This window comes from Buteo buteo, chromosome Z (genome assembly GCF_964188355.1).
Source record: "Buteo buteo chromosome Z, bButBut1.hap1.1, whole genome shotgun sequence".
Lineage (NCBI taxonomy): Eukaryota > Metazoa > Chordata > Aves > Accipitriformes > Accipitridae > Buteo > Buteo buteo.
Window position 1 is genome coordinate 55,524,939 of NC_134204.1, and position 20,040 is coordinate 55,544,978.

The 20,040-nt window shown below is 43.0% G+C and overlaps 1 protein-coding gene across 4 annotated transcripts in view; it reads left to right on the forward strand.

Moving 5' to 3' along the window:
* The window catches only part of NRG1 (neuregulin 1), a 183,233-nt gene that overhangs the window by 41,187 nt on the left and 122,006 nt on the right, over window positions 1–20,040 (forward strand). For 2 of the 4 annotated variants that reach the window (XM_075020272.1, XM_075020274.1), the window contains exon 4: window positions 6,156–6,206. The exons of 1 other annotated variant lie outside the window; for it this stretch is intronic. In XM_075020272.1, the coding sequence (XP_074876373.1) occupies window positions 6,156–6,206 (51 nt within the window). Of the gene's footprint in view, window positions 1–6,155; window positions 6,207–9,138; window positions 9,190–20,040 lie in introns of all 4 variants that reach the window. One more of the 4 variants, XM_075020270.1, reaches the window with a different exon arrangement.

The window sequence follows — 20,040 nt, forward strand, 5'->3', positions numbered from 1 at the left end:
GGTAAAGAAAGATACATCAGAAAGCCTGACTTTCTTATGGTTGTACTGACCTGCTCTGCTATAAGAACCATAATTTTAATTATGGCCTTTAATTTAATGACCTCATGTGGTCGTGTTTATTAAGTGTACCCTGCTATCTGCAAACTAGATCCTTCTTTCCCTTTATGCTGGGTGCTTTAAGACCGAGGGTAGATAAAGTGATGGCATTTCTGGGTATGGGGTTATTTTTCTTCCCACTAAAAGATTAGTGCTTTTCAGTATAAAAATCTTGGGTTTAATTTCTCAGAATTTTGTCAAACTTTAACTATTTTAGTTGAAATTTTCTTTGCTGGTGTATGCCACAAAAGAGAACTCTAGGGCTAGACCAAAGGTCTGTCTAGCATGATGCCTTGTCTCTAACTTCAACTAGCAACAGGCATTAGGAAAAAAAACACAAGAACAAATGTGTTGGGTTTTTTGCCCAAGAATGGGAAAAGCCACACCTTTACCACTAAGGTCACATTTCTGAAAACTGCTAATTTCAATTCCCTTCTCCAAAGAATAGAAAAATGAGTATTTCTCAATAAAACAATTGTAAAAATTTCTTCATTGTTTTCAGTGAGCAAAGAGCTATATTTTTCCCTGATAACATTCCCAGAAATGGTAATTTTTTCTGTCTTAAACAGTAATAGCCAATGCAATAGTAACTCCCATCCTTATTGCTGTCGCTGTTATTGTTAACATTGCTGTTAATTAAAACTGCCAAATTTGCTCTTGTGCAAGTTTTTGCTACACATGAACACACGCACACACACCACACAAACTGTATTAACCTACATAGACTTTTAAATTTTTTCTCATTTCTACTGAAAGAAACATAAAGCCGTGTCTATAGAGCCATATGTATGGATTAAAAATGCAGCAAATATAAAAATAAGTTGACAAAGACTGTTTTTTACCAGTCATAATAGCAAGCAGTGGGAGCTATTCTGTTCTCTTTTAAATTTATAATGAGTATAACTTGCCCACAGGATATGGACTGCCTTCTTATTTTCATTCACTCCTATTCATGTATGTTCCTCTAAGAAAGATTGTAATTGAGGTCAGAATAGAGGCATGAAGTTCTCCTGGATTTGTATAAATAGTGCACAGGTTGGGTAATGCAATAATAACTGCTTTTTTGCATCCTAATTTTTCACTTTAGCCAGGCAAAATTCTTGCAGTGAATTTTTTCATGGACTTTCTTATCAACATAACACCTTACTATGCTTAGAAATAACCCTGAGAGAATACTTCATACCACAGCCAAAGCTTTCAATTTCATGTTTGAAAACTTGCTCACAAAACCCTTTATTTAGACAACTAGGTAAGTGACCTTGTTTTCTAAAGCGTTGAGCACACCACAGCCCCAGCTGAATGTGGTGTCAATCTTTTCCATTAAAAGCTGTTGACCTAAATCTTTTGCCTCTCTAAGGATGTTTGCTGTGCCCAGCATTACTCAGGGTGCAAAAGGGTGGATTCCTGCAGAGATGTTTCAGAAGTTAGAAGTCTACAGTGCTGGATTACTGCTGCATTGTGTGCAGGGTATTGTGTGAGCGCTCATCCTGCACATCTGTGCAAAGTGAGTTGATGTAGTTTGAGTCATCAGTGGGAGAGGCTGGGACAACTTTGCCTGAATTGAAGGGAACAAGAAGTGCTCAGGTGATCTGTTCATGTAACTCAACTGTAGACAGAGGTAAGCCTTGGTAAATTCATTAGCTACACAGTCAGTGGCCTGTGCAAACTTCTGGGTTTGCATACATAGGACTTGCTGTAGTACTAACAGCTCCGAGTTGTGCAGTAGTCAATAAGGATCTGATATTCATCATTCATTAAACTTGACTTTGTTCTTCCTCTTCTGAAGGTACCCAGTAGCTTCTCTTCAAGAAGATGGCAGAGAAATGAGTAAATAAAAACATCTTGCATCTAGTACCCATAGAGCAGGTGGCCAACTATGAAATAATTCAAATGCAAGAAAAGTCCCTCCTACTCATAGATTAATCTCTCTGAGACTTGATTAAAGCAGATCAGTGTATCTTTTCTCTCTCCAGCATAGTTACAGGTGACCTGGGGCCATAGTTTGCTTTTAACTGGCTAGTGTGATGGGTCAGATTCTCAGCTGGTGCAAATCAGCATGCCTGGACCAACATCACTGATTTAGGCCTCCACATAGAAAGAAATGTGGCCATCACTCAGTTTGGCATAGCAGTTCCCCTAAGAGTAGCTTTGAACCTTTCCTTGCTTTTTGACATATTTGAATTGAGAGCGGTGCTCTTTAAATCTGATTCAGGGCAATAGTTTCTTGGAGGACCAGGAAAAAGATAAAAAGCACAGTAGTTTTAAGAAACAAGCCAGTTCATCCATTGGATCTCCCTGTGTCCTTGACCACATGTGCCTGAATGCCTCTGAGGCCTCTGACTATGGCCTTAACTTCTACACACCTACCCCCTACTCTGCCATCTGTAGACCAAGTAACAGAGGTCTCAGATACTCCCCTTTTCTCAAGGTGTGTGCTAGCTTTTGTCATTCTTCATATAATTCAGAATGTGTCACCTGAATGGCACAACTAATCCAAAAGGTTTAAGTCTTATCTCACTGCCAGAAAGTAAACCTCAGGATGACAGAATGCTTGTTTGCAGCTGTACCTACCTGTGATATTTGTAGTGTTTGAATCCTCCTCAGAGCGCAGGTTGTTGTCCCTGTCAGGGTCCTCAGAGCCACCTTCATAGCCTGAACCAAAACCCATGAGATCAACCAAATCCCCTCAGTTTGCTCAAGCAGGCTTTTTGGATTAGGCCTTAGGCAAATGAAGTGGGGGAAATAAAGGGCTGTGAGGTCATGCAGAGGGGTCTTCACAACAGCAGCTGTAGGGCTGTCAGATGTTTGGTTATCCCCGGAGAAAAGATGTCTCCTGAGAAGGAGGACTCCCTGCCTCCCTCAGAGGCATTACAGCAGAGCTTGTCGCCCAGGCACTGAGCTGTCTCCTCTCAGCAGGTCAAACAAAGCTCCCTACCTGGAAGGATGGATCAAGATACCAAGCCCAGCAAGGTGGTGGGTTGCTGTAAGTCCTGTAGGGATTGAAGGGGCTTTTTACTGTCTTGCCAGAGGAGACAGCAGGAGGTGAAGCTGGCCACAGTACTAAGAAAATGGGACTGAGAGGCTGCAGGGACCTGTCACTTAAAGCATGCCCAAACAAGAATCTCTTGTCCATCTGTCAGTATTTTTACATAAGAAAGCCCCAACACAAACATATCCAGTTTCAGGAAACAGCACTTCACCAAAAATAAGTGCTCCTAGAAGCACCAGGGGACAGAACTGGATGGAGCATCTGAGGTAGCTGTTCCTTGTGGGGACTTAAACATGATGATAAAGACGGGGCTGTGGGCTGCCATCTCCATACCTGTCCTAGTTTTGGCTGGGATAGACTTAATTTTCTTCCTAGTAGCTGGTATAGTGTTATGTTTTGGGTTCAGTGGGAGAAGAATGTTGACAACACACTAGTGTTTTCAGTTGTTGCTAAGTAGTGTTTATACTGTCAAGGATTTTTCAGCTTCTCATGCCCAGCCAGCAAGAAGGCTGGAGGGGCTCAAGAAGTTGGGAGGGGACACAGCCAGGACAGCTGACCCAAAGTGGCCAAAGGGGTATTCCATACCATTGACATCATGTCTAGCATATAAACTGGGGGGGGGGGGGGGGGGGGGGGGGTGAGGGGAGTGGCCAGGGCAGGGGCAGATTGCTGCTTGGAAACTAACTGGGCATTTGTTGGCAAGTGGTGAGCAACTACATTGTACATCACTCATTTTCTGTATTCAATTCTTTTATTATTATTAATGTCATTTTATTATTGTTATTATTATCATATTTATTTTCTTCTTTTCTGTCTTAACCCACGAGTTTTACTTTTTTCCCCGATTCTCTCCCCCATCCCACTGGGTGGGGGGGAAGTGAGCAAGCAACTGCGTGGTGCTTAGCTGCTGGCTGGGGTTAAACCACGGCAATACCTTAGCACACTGCAGCAGCAACTGGAAGTATCATGACTGAAAAATGCTTTGAGTTCTTCCACCTCGGGCAAGTGTTGATGGCCCCCTACAAGCACCTTCTTTTCTCTCTGCTTCTTGTATTCAGATGGCTTGTCATGTGGATCTGTGCTGGCCTTCTCGGGTGGAGTAAAATGCCTCTCTTGATGTTGTGGAGTACTGTCCTCAGTAAGCAACACACACAAATTTTGCATCTTCCAAACATTAGCATCCACTGTTAAGGCTGCTAACACAAATGTTAGTAGCAGGGCTTGGTAATTTGTGACTTTGCTACATGTTTTCCAAATGTGTTTCTTAGAAAGTTACAGGTGTGGGAGGCTCTGGCTGTATTTTCCACCGGCAGGGAAGCTTGCCGTTGGTGTTTGTACTGACACAGCTGGGCTGGGGAGGCGACAGTAAGAAATGTTCCATCAAGCTCAGCATGGGCACTAGATGGAACATGGTTTCTTTAATGGAGAAAGAAGAATTTGTTCCAGTTGTGCCAGATGCTGAGCTACACAGCTCTCAGACCTGTTCTGTCTCCTTTTGTGACTAAGAAAGGTTAATTGCTCAGACAACCCAGCGGCAAAACAGCAAACTGCCTCCATACCCCAAAAATGGTCCTGAAAGCTGCCTGACTACAGGTCGCTGTGTTCCAAGACCTAGTGCACAGGTTTTGACGTTAAAAATTTTACTTACAATAATCATTTCCATGCCACACATCACTGGCTATCAGGGAAATTCTGTATAACATGTTTTCTCACAGTAGTGAGATGAAACTGGGACATATTGCCCAGGCAAACAAGTTATTTGCCAAAGAAAACTGGACGAAAATGGAAAAAATATGAAAGAAGAGCTAGCCAGTAAGAAATTAAAAAACAGCCTCAACACTGAGGTTTAATGAGAGGGATGTTGAAGGGAAGACAGTTGGACTGAGTTTTGTCTCTGGGCAAGTTTCTGTGGACTCTGAAGACAGTGAGCAGAGGGTCACCTGATCCAGAATCACAGAACAGAGTAAAAACATTCTTGTCACCTTTTTCTAAATCTCTTATGAGACTTTTTCTAAATTCTTTTTGTTCGGCCTACCAGAGGATTCTTGGTGTGCCTTGAGGATACAGGGCAAGACTTCTTCCCTGGGATTTGTGACCATTCTCCAGCTGTGGAGTTGAAACTTGTGCAACTGTATTGAACTGCACCACTATGAGGCTGAAAACTGTTCTGAGAACTTGGAGAAGACCAAGATTGTTGATGCTTACAACTGAAGGGCGCTTTGTCCACACCTAGGAGATTGCACACAGTTGTGGTTTGCAGGGTCAGCAGCACACAGACACATGGATGGTGTCATTGGAATGAGGTCTCTGTACAAGTCTGTGAAGCCTAAACAAAGGCTTTCTACTTTCTGCTTTCTCCCATCTCTGTTCTGCAAGGCATTAACAGGGATCTAAGCACAGCAGCAGCATCCCCCATAGCCATCAACCAGTGCAACAAGCAGGTGCAAGGAGTCCATGGCAGTATGCCACTAGCAATAGCATATCTCTGTAGGACCAGCATGGAAGAGCAACTTTTCTCATCTCTTCAGCAAAGCAACTGCTTGATTTCCATCACAGAACCCCCAGCAGTCATCCCATGAGGGACTGGGTTTGCATGTGTAACTTAGAAGATTCCCCTGAAGTGGCAAGTGGCGTTATTGGATGTACTTACCAGCAATTCAAGTGATATGAACAGGAACACATCTTTGCAAAATTTAACTGCCTAGAAGCATAAGGAGTAAATATTAACACTGACATCTTCCAGAAGCAGAGCCATCTGCATGATTTCTCCTCTTGCCACTGATCAGTGTTTCCCAGAGGAGAATGAGAGATTGAACAACTGGCTTCTTTCAGAAGAAACAGGCTTTTTTCTTCAGATCTACTGGTAGACAACATCATTTTGTATTTTTTCCGGAAAGGAAACATTTGCAAGTTGGTGTCTGATTGCAGCCTCTGCCCACTGAAGCAGAATTTAAGCTTGCTTCTTTGAGCACCTTTTTCCCCTTTACCTTGTCCATTCTTGGACCTGAATGCCGTTAGAGGATCGTCTGACTCCACATTATAACTTCTTGTTGCCTCTTGTGTTTTCCAGAGAGCACCAGTAAGATACCAGTATCAACAGAAGGGACAAAAACTTCTTCACGTAAGTTGAATTAATAGACTCTTTCTACCTCTTTCTCTTTATTTCTTCTTGAAACTGCTTCTGCAGCTCTGAAACTCTCCCTCTTAGCAGAGAACAATTCCCCTACATCCAGCACCTCAGTATCTGCATATCACCTTGAATACTGGAGCTACTTCAGGGACTGAGAAATGAATGAAGAAAGGTTAAGCCTACTTTTTGATATCCTGGAGCTGCATTGAGGATGCTAACTGGGCCTGCAGTTGTCAGCCTGCAGCAGACCAAGTGAAAAAGTATTTGAGTTGTTAGGAACTGTGTTTCAAAAAAGCACTTGTTGCTCCTGTTCCTGTAAATCCTAGTAGCTGCATGTGAATTTGCAGAGTGTGTAGGTATATTGATGTTTCCTCCAGAAAGTTTGTTGGCTAGACTGCTCTGTTCCTTAGGGGTCTACATACAATTCCTGACAACTCTGCAGGGTCTGTGAATGCAGACAGGTAACTCACTGTCAATAGTTTAACCACTTTTGAAGCTGCCTTGGCATACTAGAAGCCCTCTCCAGATGGTTTCCTTTCAGGCTGGTGGAATTTTGCTTTCAGCATCCTGCCTGCAGTTATGGATTACATGCCTCCAGAGTTACTCCTGGAACTGACCCCAGTGAGAAGTCACTTTCATTATTTTAACTATTAGAGTTACTTTATATATGGCCACAATACAAGCAGTTGTCTCTACCGCTGAGTTTGGCTGAGGGAGCTGTGGATAGGCATGTGTAAGCCGAGCATCCCAAGGATTTACAAGATGCACATATCCTGCTTGGCAAAGAGGCTGGAGTCCTGCTAGCTTTTTTGAGAAAGCTATGTCTGGCAGAGACAGGTTTTAGTATGAGATGACAGTGTTTGTAGGCTAGATCAAGGAAAACAGTGGGATTGCCAGATTTTGCATTTAGCATGCCTGCAGCCTTTCCTTTGATGCATCTGCGTGTGTGGTGACCTACTTCTGAAATCTTGGCACTGCTGCCTGACAGAAGACCCATTGGATGTGCCCACATTCTTTCATGTTCTCAGTGGGGCCTGTCACTGGTACTTCACTGGATATGTATGAGGCCACATAGCTAATAGAAAGTGTCCTGTAACCATTGGAACCATTTTTGTTCAAAGGAGGTGACACGCTGGTCACTGACTCCACTGGGCTTGCCTTCCCTCCTCCCTTGTGCAGCAAGAATGCAATCCCTGCATTTCTCTCCCTGCTTTCCCATGAACTAAATTTCGTGTTCTTGAGTGGTCTCTTTCCCTGCTTATGTCCCTTCCAGTGCCTGCTGTTACAGTACTGTTCTCCTCTTTACTGCTATTGTGCCACTGGAGAGGAGGTGGCTGGGATGTTCAAAAGGCTGGCTGCATTCCTGATGAGTTGCTGGACTGGCAGATTTCATGCCAAGCGGCACATCACGCTGTTGTCCTGAAGAAGAGCAGAAAGCAACACATTCAGTGGCTGTTTGTTGAGGTCTTCTCATGGAGCTCTGAGTAGGTCTTTGCTGTGTGGCTGGAGCAGAGACCTGCTCAGTCCCAAACCCAGCCAGGTGCCAGTTTTCCCACTGTTCTCACCCAGCCCTGGGTCCAGACCATGTCAGCTTTCTCTGCCACTACAGGAGTCTCCTGCTGACAAAGTGTCTGGGGTTTTGGGCACTGCGGATTTTTTCCAGTCCTTGCAAATGCAAGTAAGTTATTAGTGTGTTGCTGCTTTGATTGGAGGTAGGCTATTGTAAGATGCTGGTGTTTAAATCACCAGGAGCTAGGTCTCTTGAAGTATTGCTATAGCTACGTTTTGGTGATAGGAGGACTTACAAAGTGGTCTTAGCTTTTAAGTGTGGTTTTACTCTGCCTAAAAACTGACTCTATTAGGTGACAGATTCATGTTTTCTACCTGACGTGACATGTTGTTAAATACTTCACTACAGAGCATGCAGTATGCCTGACCTGCAGCCTATGATCCACAGGCTGATTGCTAGCTACCCTGACTTCTTTCATCCCTCTCCACGGTGGCACGTCACATTGCCACCTTAGGCGAAGTGCTCTCTCTGCAAACTCTTCCTTCCAGCTGATAGTAGTCCTCAAGCACACTCTTGAATTCTTTACTCATGCATGTCACCATATGTTTTGCTGGACTCTAAGCTGGTGAAACTCCATGCAGCCACCCAAACACATGGCTCTGGTTTGTTGCATTCGGTTCAGGTTCCTACAGCTCAGGAGGTTCAGCCCTAGCTTCAGGCTAGCTTGCTTCTTCCATTAACTTTTCTGAGTGCTTCCTTTGTGTGATTTGTGTTGAGGTCTGTTTCCTTCATCTGTCCTACAAGATTATTTGCCATCTTGAGAATGCTTCTTCTTTTTCCTTTCTTTGTTACCACTTTGGGGCTTGTGCTATGTCCCATTTTGGTCTGGAACATGTCCTGCTCTCCCTTCCAGCTACAGCTCTCTGCAAAGGTGGTGACACTCATGCACCCTGCTCTCTTTGAAGCCACAGAGGTCCTTAGCCATAGTTGTGATAAACCTGGAGGCCTGACTGTCCATTTGGAGTTATGTGAGAAGAAGATAAGAAGCTAGTGTTTCCTGGGTCAGCATGTGCAGCTTCAAGACCCACTGCTTTCCACTTTCCTCTGATGCTGTCACAAACAGCTGAAAACTTTGCTTTCTTTTTGCCAGTTTTCTCCTGGCCTTTCCTCCCAGCACTATGGAGCATTTTTGCTGTAATTGATTATTCACAGCATGCCTAGGACATGCTGTACCAACTTTGAAGTTATTTCTTTCTCGAGCTATCTCATTTTTTTCACTTCTTTGGCAGGTTTCTGATTACTGGAAAAAAAAAAAAAAGCAAGCTGTACTGGGGGAAAATGTTCAGGCTCCTCAAGTACACCAATGTAGCTGTGGCTGTATTCTTAAAACTTTGTTACTTCTGTGTGTTGCAGAACCCATGCTTAGGATACAAGCTTCAACAGAAGGAACAAACACTTCCTCCTGTAAGTATATACACGTTGTTTAAATTGTTGCTGGCAAGACCCTTAGATACAGTTATCGCTCCCTAGCTCAGTAAAAAATGTGCTTCTATCTAAATCTACCGTAAGGGATCGGGAGTGACTGGACAGGATTCCTGCACTACAGATGCAGTTATTATTTGTTATACATATTGTAACTCTCAGAGCCATGTCCTTTGCGGATTGAGGGCTAAACACCTTCCTTCAGGAAGGTCAAAGCACATGTTTGGGCAGGGCAAAGGAGGAGGAAACTGCTCCAGTGTTTCCTACCTGGAATTCCCTTCCCTGCCCTCTCCAGGCAATGCATGGCTTCAAACATGGTCTCCTCTGCCTCCACAGCCCCTGGCCCTAGGGTAGCTGGAACATCCTTAGGTCCAGCCATTCCCAGCTGCAGCACATTTCCCTTGATCCCTGTGCCAGCTAGTGCATGTTAGAGTTTCTTGGGCTCTTTCTGTTGTGCTCAGCTGCCCTTGGGAAGAGGATGTGGAAGGTGAGGACATCTTTTTATGTGTCTTCCCTCAGCAGGGACAGAGGCTCCTTCCTGTGGAAGAGAGGTTGTCTCTCTCCTCATCTTGGGAGCACACTGGGAGCTGGGGGTTACCAGTGAGGAAGCTGACTCTTTTCTTCCTCTGTAGTGATGCTTCCCTGGGAAGCACACTTTACAGCTGTAATCCTGTGTGCTTTCATCTTTGAGAACCATAAGGTAAAGCCTTCCAGCTCTTTACTAGACCGAGATCCACCATCTAGCCAACCTGGTTTTGAGCAGTCTGGAGGTATGCTTCACAAAATCAAAGTCAGCAGGGTTGTGGGAGGTAAGGTACTGACCTTTTTCTAAAGCAGTAAGTATTGCTGGCTGCCAGGAATGGGATGACAAGTGAGATAGACCAATGGTCCAATCCTCCCAACAGTTCCAGTGTTACTGTAAAATACTGTGTATGCTCTATAGCAAACTACACATAGATGCCCTTAACTCACATCTAATAGCTACTGTAGCAGCACAAGAGGGAATGGTCAAAGCCAAATCTTTGGACACAGTATTCTGAATATTTTTCATAATTTATATGAGATAAAAAAGACTTATTCTTGTAGATTTTCTTCTCAGCTCTTAACCTGATTGATGTTTTAAGTGTGTGGTGAAGAAATTTTAGAAATCTGATAGGTTATTTTAAAAGACTGAAAAGCTTTCAGCTAGCAAGGTGAGAAGAGTTAATGTTTTTGGCCATCTTTTTTCCTCTGGTGCATAGTAGCAAGGTGGCAGGAATAATTCCCGGAGCAATTTAAAACAGATATTTCTTTCTGTTCTGTTCTCAGTTCCATTGAGGTAAATTGGGATTAGTACTATTCAAGTCACTAAAGTAATGGAGGAGAGCAGTATTGGATACTGCTGCCTGTGCTGGGTTGGAAGGTACTACAAAGCAGGAGGGAGCCAATGTTTATTGCTAACAGATGTGAATGTCTACTCACACCACAGATCGCTGAGGGAATTGAGTGCACGTATTTATTCTAAAGTTGCTTAGGGCTTTTATTTTCTGAATTTCAGTGGGACATGTCAGTTTCACACTTGTCACTGTCAATCTTGCAACAGCTACAGGAGATAAAATAAACTGTTTCCTTCCACTTCTCAGACAATAGCAGATGTTTCAGAGAACTTGCCAGCACTGTCACTGTTGGCCAGACACTGGGAAAGACCTGAGAACAGCAGAGTGATTCAGTAGGGTCTCTCCCCTGGGCTTTCACAAGTGTACAGACATGTGTTATGCTATGGTTTTGGGGGGTTCCAGTGACAGATATTCAGAAAGCTAAAAATTATTAAAAAATCCCATCTCTGTAAGACACTCCACAACGGACACCCCAAAACTGAAGGTCCCTCTACCCTTTTATGTTCACATGCACCTACACTCCTCCAAATCCACACTGTTTTGAGAGTGTGAGCCTCCATTCTTAAGTAAAGGAGAAGGGAAAGACTCTGATGTATTCCCAGCTTAATGTAAAGGGCTGGTGGTCGGGCTGGGGGGGTCAGTAATCCAAGGGAGGATGAGGAAATTCATGCTTTTGTGTCATGTTTCATAGTGAGAGACTTTGTGGCACTGATTACCAACAATGCCCCGGCACGTAGAAATGCTTCCCACCTTCTCTTCCACCCCAGTCCTAGGATTGCTCCATATATATTTATTTTGTACTGTGTGATTTTGAAACCTAAGTTACAACTTTAATTTTCCTTGATGATGGAGCTCTCTGTGATATGGTTTCTCCCACTGAATGAAGTGAGCAAATCAACAGCAGTTGGAGCCCTGTGTGCTCTCACTACCAAGAACTGCAGGGGCCATTCTTAAGCACATCAGAACAATTTGGGGATGGAAGACATTTTTCCTCCCCTTGTTCCCACAACTACAGTGCTCTGAAACAAGTGCCTTATGACTCTGTGACTTTCTTCTGCTCAGGATTTGCAGCGGAAAAAGTAAATCTGAGATTTCACCCTAGTGCCTTTGTTTTATGGGTTCATTCAACTATGTATTCAAGACAAGAGAATGAAAATATGGTGGTCTTTTTGCTCTTCTGGGACTTGTTAAAGGAATTTTGGCTTCTCACCTTGATAGGCAAGAATAGCATACATATGGCAGCCTTCCTTTTCTTTAGAAAAGTGTTCCCAAAACTTGAATTCTTGTTTGTAAGTTACAATACACCTGGAAAGAAATTCAAAAGCAATCAGGTTTCTTAGGTTAAAATCATATCATCAGCACTGCACACAGCCTCCTGGTGGAGGTATTCTGCAGCAACATTTGTATGGTGCAAGAGGGGAGAAGGGAAGTGGTGGGATGCAGGCTGTTTACAATGACCATAGTTCCTGTTGTGTGAGAACCATCTACAGCACAGTATGTATGTACAGACCAGGAGTGATGAGGCACCTTAGCTCACTGTTTCTATGGAGAGCAACAGTTTGGAAACCCATGTTCTGAGGACTAAACTGGATCAAAAGCTGAGCATTTGTAGCAGTAGGAAATGAAGAAGTTGGACAGAGCCAGAGCCTGTGGGAGTATATTTCATACTCTTCATCACAGACAGCTTAGTTACACCTTGAAGCATTACCTTCATGCCCTTGTTTACGCTGCCCACTAAGGGCTACTCCCTAAAATGTCTGTGAAGGCGCTTCCTCCAGCAAAGAGTCAGGGCATGCTGTGTACTCTTCATGTTTCAGACCTGATTGTCTTACACTGGGCTTCCCAGTTCAGATTTGTCTGCTTGTGCAAGATGCTGAGTCAGCAACCATGGCACGATGTGCTTGGAGCATATTTTCTGCAGCATGCAGCCTCTTGTCCACTGTCTAGCATGCTGATATGATGCCCAGCTTGAGGCAGGAGTGTGGATGAAGAACGGGTAGGAGGCTGATCCCACCTGGCTTGTGGCTTCTTTTTCAGAAGAGTGCCGAGCAAGTTTGTTTAGCTTTTAGCTGGAGGGAAAGACCCAGTGTTGGTCATCTGTCCCATAGATTACTTTAATCTCATTTTCCCACAGACTTTCATTCTGGCCTTTAAAACCTGCACAGAAATTTTAAAAAGAAAGATTAGTTGGAGAAGAAATATGTCAGCTTGGACTGCTCATCTCTTCTCTCTGGAATTATTAACTTGCAAGCTCCAAGCCTGGCACAGCAAGGCACCTTCCTAACACTTCATCTTCTCATGGTGCAGTAACAGATTCCAACCTGCATATCAAATGGAGAGCAGATACACCACGTAGAAAGGAGGCATGCAAAGGCTTGTTGCCTGTCACATTTTCTCAAGCACAGTACTGATCTGCTTTGATAAAAATGTTCCATGCTGAGTAGTAAAACCTTCTGTGACATGGTGTTAGGGTCATTGGTTTATACAGTATTTTTAACAGGAACATTTTTGCATATATGAGGCAAGCAGCCTGGCCAGTAAATCATCTGTGTCCTAAAATCTTAACAAGCAAGTTAAGTTTCTGCTAGTTTATGCTTTCCTTTATCTCCTAAAGTGAACGCAGTCCTTCTCCCCTGTATTTATTCATGTAATACCCAACAGGAGTCCACTTTCACAAAAACATTAATTTCATCTAAGAATCATACAAACCAGAATCGGTCCTTCTGGAAAACAGAAAGCTTGGGCCCCCAGTGATACAAGTTTTATGTGGCTGTTTCTTCTGCCTTTAGGATACTTATCCAAACCTCTAAAGACCTTCTGATTTTGTTGCTATTTCAAGCAATTGTTTAAAGGGTCATCTTGATTTATAGCAAGTCCTTAGACCACTCAGGCTGTCCTGCTATCTGATGTTTGGAGTTTTGGTTAGATTATTTTATTTGTTTTTTTTTTTAAATATTACTGATGCATAGGTACCTACAAGAGTCTGCTTGCCTTTGATGTGTGGCCAAAACTTGTGGAATCAAGAAAAGGCAGATGAAGAGTGAAACTCTACTCTGCAGTCTTTCGTACTTCCTGAGGTCCATGTGAATTGCAGTTCTTTTAAGACACAATGTGACTTGGTGACCAGATATCTTGCAGTATAGCAGAATATAGTAAATATGGAGTTTCTGCATTAATGCGTTTTACTCTGGGTTTTTTTGCTTCATTTTACTCTGAGTTCAACAGATGTTAATTTCTAATATTCCCTCTACAACTGAGAGACGAAGAAGATGATAATGTGATGGACAGTGCTGCAGCACAGTGTAAGGATCAGAAAAAATCAGGGGACACTGCCTAATGAACATGTGTTTAACTTCTTTCAGCCCCAGGAGGCTCTGCTGTGTTATCATAAAGCCTAAATACACTGGTAGCAGCTCAGTGACTTCTGAAATGCAGCTTTCTTTGGGTGAAAGAGCAGAATTGTTTTACTAGAGACTAGTAATATGGCAAAGTCACTCAGGGCAGGATGGGAAGAGGAGAATAGTGTAACCAATTGAGAAAATTGAAGGAATTCAGATGGCGAAGGCAATTACTCAGGTTGCAGTTATTATAGCACAGCAGGATTCCCAACTCCTGCTCTTGTAATAAGTTAGTGTGACATTTTCAACTGTCAGCATTTAACTTACCTGTTCCATGGATTGAAAGTCTGCTTCTCCAGGAAAACCCTATACCTGATGCCTTGGTGGGACAGTGGGTCAGAGAAAAACACTATACCACCTCATGCATTTTGCTTTATTATTTCAGTGTTGGGTTTTTTTCTGGAGAAAACACTTTGCTTTGTTCTAAGAACAGAGTGAATGAGCAAGGGCAGGGTCAGGTAACTAGTTCTTGTTTAATGTAAAATGAGTTTAAGCCTTCTGTTAATGAAATCCTACTGGAAGAGCAGAGATGAAGTCATCTGTCAATCCCCTGTTAAAACCTAGCACAGCGTGCAGTATTTTCCAGTTTCTTTCTCCACAGTGGACACTAATCACAGTGGGCAATGCAGCGGTAATCTCAGTAGCCTTATGATTTGATCTGGTGTGACAAATCCTGTTTCCTGTGTTTAAATTTCACAGATAGGGCAAACTCATGTGAATAGGTAACATTTCCCAGAGACACAGATTTCAACCTTTTGCGTGATTCCCAGTCTAAGGCTGGTGTGACATTAAGTCTCTGCTTCCAAACCACTTAATCTTGCAGGTTTTCGGTAGTTGCATTCTTGGTCCCCCAGCCTTGCTATGAAGGAGAGCATGGGTTGACACTGAGGACCTGAGCTGGGTTAGGCAGCTCCACTGGAAAGTTTGTACATATCCAGCTTATAAGAAAACACCACTAGTATAGAGTCAGGCCTCTTCTGTGCTGGGGTTTCTTGGGTTTTTTTCCTTCAAGGAGGTCAAAGAGGTAAAATGCAATGATGGGTATAAGCACTATTAAAATAGAAGAAGGTGACACAACAGTCACAAAGGAATAAATGCAACAGTTTATATAGCTTAAATACAGCTGCCAGAGTGGAAGGGTTTTAAGGACATTGCCTTTAGCTATCTGTATATTTGTGCATGTAAGAAAAAATCCATAAGGCTAGCACTTGCCTCAGGATTGGTATATGATGAGGCAATAGTGTTTTATGTATAAATATATGTACATATATAGGTTTATAAAGTATATACATGTAAGTGTGAAGGCAGTGGTTTGGATCTGTTTATTTCAGGCTGTGCTTTCCTGAGATCATGGATTACACCATGAAAAGCACTACCAAACATGCGGCAGTCTACTCTGCTGGCATACAAGTCACAAAAGCTACTTCAAATGTTTCTGTTGCTTGTAATATTTCTGAAAGAATTTCACAGGCCCACCTCCCATTGTCTTTGACATTGTGGATTATCTCCTTCTCTCCAAATTTCTAACAGAAACTCTTCCCATCATTCAGCAAAAGGGATCACTAGTTAAATTTTTTAAAACCTGAATGTGTCCTCACTGGTGGAGTGGGGGACACCCTCACAACAGGATAGGTGGCCAAAAGCCACGTTGTTAATTGCTGCCTTAGCTGGGTCTCAGAGAGGAGAGACTGCAGGCTCCATCCCTAGCTCTCCTCAGGACCCCAGAGTATGTCAGGACCTCTCTTTCCGAGACTGTGTAAGTTGTATGAGGATTTGGCTTCAAGGGGCTGCTGGTAAGGCCCGGTTTCTTTGAGGGTCTCCCAGAGGGTCTAATCATGGCAAAACCTTTCCTAACAGAGCTTTAGCTTATGCCTTTCTGACTTCTTCTCCCCACTATGCTGAAGTGACAGGTACTATGCTCCCACTTGAGACCAAAATCAGCATCTTTCTTATTTGCCAGCATAGCCCATGCTATACTGAAGAACCTGAGCTTGTAGCACAGGGATGGATTGGTGGTCTGACCTTGGTGGTTTGGTCTCTGTGTCTTCCATGGGAAGAAGTCCCTGGTGCTGTCACTGTGACAAAAACAGGTGCTCAAGGACTCCTGTTGCCTGCTGGCTATATCCTTTCTAGGTAGCAATTATGAACATACTTTGTGGGATTGGATCAGCCTTCTCAAAATCTTCCCTTGTCCATGTCATTTTTGAGGCATCAAGGTAGCAAGTATTCATACTGAATAAAAGTACGTGACGGGCAGTGATACTAGCTGGGCAGAGATACGTGAACAACATGGAATACATGACCTTGACAGAAGCACGCATCTATTTCAGGCACTCTGGCAAATCAAGACGTGTCATTAACCATGCTGAAATCAAGAATGTCAGTGCTTTGTAGGAAAGGGCATAAAGGGGCCAAAGATCTCAGAGCGAGTGTGAAAAGGGATACTCACAACAGACAAAAGTGACGAATGTGTGCATGGGTACAGAATAATACTAGTATTTTATCTAAAATAGGCAATTCCCAACTTTCCCCTATAGCCCAGAAATTCTGTTCATCTCCTTATCTTCCACCTGTTGTCCCAACAATACCTTCCTACCCCCAAAGAGACTTTACCCTGAGGCACCCTGTTGTATTAACCCCAGGAGAGACTAGGAATGCAAGGTCCTTTACACTCCTCAGGAGGCCCTTCTGTCCTGAGAAAGACAGGTTTGCTGTTCACTTTCTTTTTGGAGGGGGAGTTTCTGTTGTTTCAGCTTTGGTGGGAAGAGTCCAACAAAGAAGAAAGTCGCAAAGGGAATTTGGGTTTCCAAATCTGAATTACACCAGCATGCCTGGAGGTTTGCTGGGCTCCCTTTGACAGAGAGGCACACACAGCTGGCCTTCTTAGATGGTGTGTTCTGGACTTTCTATTCCACATTATCCCAGGGGAGGTCTTAGGCTGCCTTGGCTGTAAACAGAGATGCTCTGTGGCATAGCAGGGCCCTGTTCCATGAAAGGTTGTTGCAAGTTAATGGTCTGGCAGTGGAAGCCTGTGATGAAGCAGAAACACAAAATTAATTAGATAGAAGTCAAGAGACTGGGTCCAATGCTTTGTTTTCTTGCTGACCTTCCAATTCAGGCAGTTTTGGTCAAGCCTAAAAGGCAGATGCTGTTGTCTAGGGAGAAGGAACAAAGTTTCTTAGAGAGCAATAGGGGAAGGTAAGATACCCCTCTGAGTTGTCTGCTTGGGCAGCTAGGCTCTTTTGACTCCTGAGCAGGAATCCAGGGAGTCTCTGCCTTTTTAATAACTGGAAGTGCCTCAGCATTCGATTGGATCTGTTTCTAGAAGGTGAAAGCAGAGGATAACATGGCAGTAGATAAAAGATGAACAGAAAAGTACACTGTTATCTTCAGAATAACTTTTAAAGTGTATCGCTTTGAATAAGTTTCCATTTGCTTAAGAATAACCCCATGATAAATTACTTTTTACTTCTTAGAAAATGCAAACTGCATGACAGAAGTTATATTTCAAAAGCCATAGGCAGAGCACTGTATACATACATGCAATCTTGCCATAGATGCATGGCTTTGAAAAGCTATCCCTGTGTCCCCTCATTAGCTTCTCCACAAACATAGTGGCACGCTATGGCTGAGACTCAATTTAGACTATAGCAGTTGCTACCAGGTAAATTAAAAGAAATACTCTTCTTTCATGTTCCTATTCTAGCAGTATTCTAACAGTGCAATGAGAGCCAAGCTAAACCCATGGTAGGAAATTACCATCCCATCTTTCATGTCCACATCTCTTCTAAATTGCCTTTTGGTAACATCTCATAATTGGATGCAAAGTGGGAAAGTTGTATCTCCTGTGACTTTCATTATCAAAATGTTCCTGCAGGTTCTTAATGGTTTCTGCTGTTCTTGACATTCTCCCCTTGTACAGAGAGGACAAGGAATCACTGTAGTCACTGCAGCAATTAAAGACCAGCCTTTTACAATGTGATATTCTTTCTAGGTGTGCATCTTCCTAAATATTTAGCAGTAGTCAGCTAGTCAGTAATTTTGAGTTACATCTGCAGGAGCATGGAAATGCATGGCAAGGATCACAAAACACCCACTCATTTTCTTTGAAAAGAAAGCTATGCCCCAGAGCAATTGTTCTTTATGAATTGTGTCTGATGGATGTCAGTATTTTCTTTCAGGGAATATATATGTATATAAAGGCTCTTGCATTTCTTTACAAGATTTTCTTCTGACTGCCCACTCTTCATGCTAGTCATTTCAACTTCATTATGGATGTACAGAGCTCATAGGCCTTATTAGTAAATTATATTAGTCACAGTATCCAGCTGTCTGAGATCTTTTGGCAAAATAATTCCAAATTTTCCCTTCCACAGGGATCTGCTTTTTACAAGGGAGGAAACTTTTCACAGCCCTCCAATTTCCAAACTGCATCAATCCTGTTGCAAGCCAAAATAGCGTGGGGCATTTCTAATTTATAATGGATGATCATAAAGGCTAAATCTAGGGTGCTAAGTGGAGTGAGGCTCAGGAGTGAGCTGGAGTGCTAGAGCAGTGTTTGCCCATTTCATCATTAACATGCTTTCTTGTGTCATTCTGACTCACATCACATGCTGCTTTTCAAGACACCTAAGCACAATATGAAGGATTAAGTGCATTGAGACCTTTCCTAGGAGGCAGCATGGGTACCGGCCTACCAGCTTGGCTCCCTTCACTTTAAACAGTCCTCCCACCTCATCCTAACAGACATTGCAACCCCCAAAAGCCTTTATACCATACCAGAGGGAATTAATTATAAAACCATATTCATGCCATAAAAACACTGCCTGGGTGGGCTAAGACACAGCCTTCCCACAATTTAGACACTGGGAACTGGAAAAAGCACACATGTAAATTATTTTTAATGAAGGGCAGAACCATGGTGACGTGATGTGTGACCTAGATGTAGCCCAGCCATGACACTTGTCCTTGGACTGAGAACATGATCCCTCCCCTTTGCTACTGAGCAGCATAGGCACATCTGAGAGGTCAGGCTCCCTATACCACCCCAACCTTCCTGACCACGGTGTACCTGTGGGGCACAGAGCAGCTAGCGTTGCACCACAGCCCTCCTGAGTTTAGCAACTGCGGCCACTGCTCTTAAACGGAGAGATGAGACAACACCTACTACACTCCAGTCCCAAGCGAACAGAGGAGACAACTGTTTTCCCAGTCCTGGGCGTTTGGCTTTTTTTTTGTTCATTTGTTTCTGTTCTGTTTATTCAGCACAGAAAAGCTCCTTACTCCAGAGCTATAAATATCCAGAATTGATGTTGAGTCAGGAAGGATTTGACTGGACACAGCTCTGCAGCCTGAAGCTTTTACAAACACCATGTGCCACTGAGCTTATCTTAAAGTTTAGCATTTATACATGGGGTGGTAATAGCCCTTCAGAAGTTAATACAGTCATTATTTTTCTGAGGTTTGTAAAGTGGAATCTGAACTTTATTACTGATATTTTTCTGGTAATATTCACAATGATAAAAAACATGATTCTTAATAAAACAGTCAAGCATCTGACAGGTATTTGGATGAGCTTTCCAAAATGTCAGCAGGTTTGCCGAGGAGTATTACTGCAATAGTTGGTTATAAAAGAAAAAGATAAGCCATACTTCAGGGAATAAATATGAGGGCATTTTTTCAATAATGTCTATTTTGCAGGCAGATATCTAGCCGTGAAAGCCACAGCTACCTACATTGTAGAAAGCTACCCATTAGATCTATTGCTGCCAATTGTGGCACAAATCATCAGTAGCAGAAAGTTTTTCTAGTCTTCTCAAATTAGAAGTGAGCTAATCACATGTGATGCATTTGTTTGTTTGAAATGTCTGTGTTTTTATATATAGGAACTGAGGATGTTCTTTCAACTGTAGCTAAAATTCTGTTGTATGCTTTTAAGCACTGGCATCCAATGCTGTGGGGGGCATTAGTTCAACAGTTTAGTTATTGTTCTGAGAGAACAGTAGGTTTGAATGTCTGGTACTTTTGCCTGATTAAATGCCACCTCCCTACCCCCCACC